The sequence below is a fragment of the Sinocyclocheilus anshuiensis genome, unplaced genomic scaffold, assembly GCF_001515605.1.
Source record: "Sinocyclocheilus anshuiensis isolate Anshui unplaced genomic scaffold, SAMN03320099.WGS_v1.1 scaffold504, whole genome shotgun sequence".
NCBI classification, from domain to species: Eukaryota; Metazoa; Chordata; class Actinopteri; order Cypriniformes; family Cyprinidae; genus Sinocyclocheilus; species Sinocyclocheilus anshuiensis.
In genome coordinates, this window is record NW_015555727.1 from 60,606 (window position 1) to 65,283 (window position 4,678).

Here is a 4,678-nt window from a genome sequence, read left to right on the forward strand (position 1 = left end):
TATATATATATATACACACACACATACATACATACATACATAACCACAGGCACACATCAATGGTGCTGATATGTTGAAATTTACATTATCTTTTAAAGTACTTCCTTATTCACAATACCGTAATCATCCATCCTGCTTCACGTAAATGGCAGATAATTTTTTCCTGGCATATGAACAGAAGACCAAACAATAAAGCTAATCAATAACTAACAAACCAATTGGTCCAGATCCAATATAGCCTGTAAGTACTGTTTCAGTAGTTAATTAGTAATGAGACAATAAGGTACTTACAGACATTCTGATCAAGATAAAAAAGCCCCAACTACGTGCGCATGTGGACCTATATTAATAAACAATAACACACATTAAATAATCATGACTTACCTTCAATACTTCCCCACGTTTAAAACTCAGCTCATCATCTGCAGTTGCTTTGAAATCATACTTGGCAATGGCCTCCATGATACAGCCTGATGGACAACTATGTGGTAAGGTACAAAGCAGTGGAAGAAGATGCCTCCTGATGCAGTTTATATCCCTGTTGTGGACCAGAGGACCAAACAATGAGATCTCAATAGCGACGATGAGCACAGCTCCAAGAAGACACAATGATCTCCACCTGCCTCTCTGTCTGTCAGCCCCGCGTCTCTCCTCCCGTCGCGGTCCTCACATAAAGATCACGGCGAGAAACCTGCGAACAAAGTACAGTCTTTCAGAAAATCCGATAGGGCTCGATAGTGTTGATCTAGTGTTCTAGACTGTTCAATGGGCCGCGCCCCACGATACAACAGGCATTAAAAAGCAAACGCTCCCCATAAAAGAGGAAGGAAACCCGTCTGCTTGACGTCTCAAGCGGCCAATTACGCGCCGCGGCCAGAGCGGACCGTCCAATCAGATTAGCGCGTCCAAACGGCGTCAGTCAATCAAAGCCCTAGAAGGGGCGTCAACACCCAATTGGCTTCCCCCCGTTTGTTACTCGACCAATAGACGGTCAGAATTTAACAGCGTTCGCGAACGCAAGGCTCGATAACGTCATAGCGCTATAGAACGTGCACAGAATAATATTATTTTGAGCAAATATCAAGAATTGCGCAGACATAAGTCAACGAGTAAACGCAGCTATGTAAACGAGCTGTAATATATTATCAGATTTGTATCAGAGAAAATTGCGTAAATGACACCGGAAATGCTCTGGATGTTATTTAAAGCATAGGCTATACGTTATCGTACATTTTAATCATATCGAGAGCTTACATAGTACTGCAATTCAACAGGCAGCTTTTGACAACGGCGCATTATTGTCTAACGCTTGAATCTCGAAACAACATGATTTACCATCTTATAACAGAATCGCATAATGTTTACAACATTCATATAAAATAAATATTAATCTTAAACGGCAAAAAGGGAAAGCAAACGCTCCCCATAAAAGAGGAAGGAAACCCGTCTGCTTTACGTCTCAATCGGCCAATTACGCGCCGCGGCCAGAGCGGACCGTCCAATCAGATTAGCGCGTCCAAACGGCGTCAGTCAATCAAAGCCCTAGAAGGGGCGTCAACACCCAATTGGCTTCCCCCCGTTTGTTACTCGACCAATAGACGGTCAGAATTTAACAGCGTTCGCGAACGCAAGGCTCGATAACGTCATAGCGCTATAGAACGTGCACAGAATAATATTATTTTGAGCAAATATCAAGAATTGCGCAGACATAAGTCAACGAGTAAACGCAGCTATGTAAACGAGCTGTAATATATTATCAGATTTGTATCAGAGAAAATTGCGTAAATGACACCGGAAATGCTCTGGATGTTATTTAAAGCATAGGCTATACGTTATCGTACATTTTAATCATATCGAGAGCTTACATAGTACTGCAATTCAACAGGCAGCTTTTGACAACGGCGCATTATTGTCTAACGCTTGAATCTCGAAACAACATGATTTACCATCTTATAACAGAATCGCATAATGTTTACAACATTCATATAAAATAAATATTAATCTTAAACGGCAAAAAGGGAAATTGTTTACCATTAAGCTATATATATATATGTAGTAACGCTGCATAAAACTAACTTTCAAAGTCTAAATATTACATGCAAGTTTTTAAAGTAGTTATATTCACATTGTATCTTTTAAATGATAATAAAAAATAAGCATGACTAATTCCAGTACAGTTCCGAAGGTTCAAACGTTAGTTTAAAAATCCCGTGATATAGCCTAACTTTAAAAAACAACACGAGAACGCGTTCCTTCTGTCAACTTATTGTCAACATGTCTAGAAGCATAAATTCCATGATTTATTTAACATAAATGATAGCGAACAGCGGTAATGTATAGGAGGAAAGCACAGAGGCCTTATGGCCTTTGCTTATGTTAACGTGGAAAAAAAAAACATTGACGCTGGCAGTCAGAGAAAAGCTGTAGTTTCTTCTACTCACTCTTGAAAACAACTGTGAGGGCCAACACTCGCTCTCTCGTTTTAAAGACCCTAGAATCCACTCTAATTGTCTTTAATCGTTGATGAGGTTGAGCTCTTCCACCTCGCCCGACTTGAAATGATGAAAAATTGCTGTATTTTTCTGTTTATTTCCGTTTCCTCTTTGATACAGCGACGTCCGCACGTTCAGCTTCCGCCTGCCCCTGGTGGACGAGTTGAGTCATTACACAATAACTAAGTCCAATGATGTTTAATAGGCTGCAGCATAGTGCCATCTTCTGGTCAAACATCAACAGTGTCTTCATTTTACAGGGATTAATAAACATATTTAAGAGTGTTTGTCACCGTCTTGATTGTTGAAGCTCAGAACATGGCTTGAAACTGCATCATATTACACTTCCCTTACGAAAATTAATCATGGTTTTACTACAAATAAAACCAAAAAACATAGTTACTAGTGTGTTTCCAAATAAAAGTCAAATGTTAACCATAAATTAACATATTCCATGGTGTGCCATAGCCAAGCCACATATGGCTCTCAGTTGTGTGCTATCATCTGGACCATATACCTAAAAAAAATTGTCATCCAAAAGAAAATTCCCTCCAATTCTAAATCCATGGCAAAACATATACGGTTAAAGTTTGGCCCATATGTGCTCAGCCATGCCATACCTAGGCCAAATGTGACAGCTATCAGCCACGTTTGGCCCAAACGTTCTTGCTATCTGGGTATAGTTAAACCATGGTAACCACAAATTAACCATGGTTTTGCTACACTAACCATAGCTTAACCATGGTATTTGTAGTAAAACTGTAGTTATACAAATGGTTGACAATACGTCAAAAACATGGTTACACTTTTACTGTAATAAAACCATGGTTAATTTTCTCAAGAATAAGACTCAATATAAGAATCAAATGGTATAGTGAAGGCCTATTATTAAATGTGTAAATTCTGTAGTCTACTTGTCATACCATTGCATTGTTGGGGAGCTTGTATTTTACATCTGCGTATATGATGTTGTGACAGTAAAAGTGAATGGATTTAAAGTAGAGTTTATAAACAAGCAATAGATCTAAGCCTATGTAGCTCCTTATTTTAATTGGCATGAGTGAAAACGAGACTTTGAACGATAGATGCAGAGGTTCATTTGACTGTTATTGTTTAATAACATAGCCTATCGATTGTTCAGCTAACGAAACTTCTGAGAAATACTTTCAGTGCACAAAACTTCATAAAACAGTTTTGAAAGTTGTGAATTGTGAAAATTACATGGCCTTTACACAGTGCATGTCATCGTAAACACTTTAAGTCTACCATCACAGCCTCGCATATGGCATCTAACCTGATTAAGGTCTATATTGCTGTATATTGGCCAATAATTCTTTTCAAATGATGCGTGACTTTAAAGTCAGATCAAAACCATGGCATGTGGTCCACCTGCAAAATTATCCCTCAGCCTTAGTCTTTACAAAGAGGCTAAATACTTAAGAGTATCAATTATTAAGGGTTCACAAACAACAATTAATGTACTGTGCAACATAGCCCCCTATAGCACATACGGATTTATTATATTTTAGTTATGGCCTATGTATATATGAAGGGTTTGGTTCCAAAACGCTATAAATCCATTTTGATTAATTTGAGTAAAAATGTGTTTTCTTTACCAAGAAAGTGGCAAGATGAAAACCACTATTTTCTGTTTCAAACTTTCACATAGCATCTTTAGGTTATAATAACATTAAAAATTCAAATCCAGATTTTGATTTTCAAAGATTTATTATAAAATTGTATAATGTGTTCCCCAAAATGCAATAAATCCATGACACGTTTTTTTTTTTTTTTTCAAAATGCAATAAATCCATGACACGTTTTTTTTTTCCCCCCCAAAATGCAATAAATCCATTGAGTCAATATAAAAGTTATTTTTCATATTGAAACTGTTGAAAATACAGAACATAGTAAGTTGATCCACATATGACAGCCTCTGAAGTTGGTCAATACTAATCTTATATACAGGCACTGGACTAAAAATACATTCAATCAGTCATCGCTCCAAAAAGAATTCAACGGGTCATCTTTAAAAACACTTACACTGACAAGCTACGAAATATCGCGTTCATAATCGAATGCGACGTTATGAATCTGCATTATGAACGCGATATTGCAGTGATCTACGGCTCTGTGTATTAAATGCGCTCCATTCTGAAAGCACGTGATGGAGATTTACTACTAAT

The 4,678-nt window shown here is 37.6% G+C and overlaps 1 protein-coding gene across 2 annotated transcripts in view; it reads right to left on the reverse strand.

Annotated features, from left to right (window-relative positions):
* The window catches only part of LOC107672691 (growth factor receptor-bound protein 2), a 55,045-nt gene extending 52,456 nt beyond the window's left edge, over positions 1–2,589 (reverse strand). Inside the window, exons 1-3 of one of the 2 annotated variants that reach the window (XM_016466000.1) lie at positions 2,442–2,589; positions 620–691; positions 385–538 (exon numbers count right to left, since the gene is read on the reverse strand). In XM_016466000.1, the coding sequence (XP_016321486.1) occupies positions 385–462 (78 nt within the window). In that variant the 5' untranslated portion in view covers positions 463–538; positions 620–691; positions 2,442–2,589. Of the gene's footprint in view, positions 1–384; positions 692–2,441 lie in introns of both variants that reach the window. The other variant, XM_016465999.1, reaches the window with a different exon arrangement.
* Between the last annotated feature and the right edge of the window lie 2,089 nt (positions 2,590–4,678).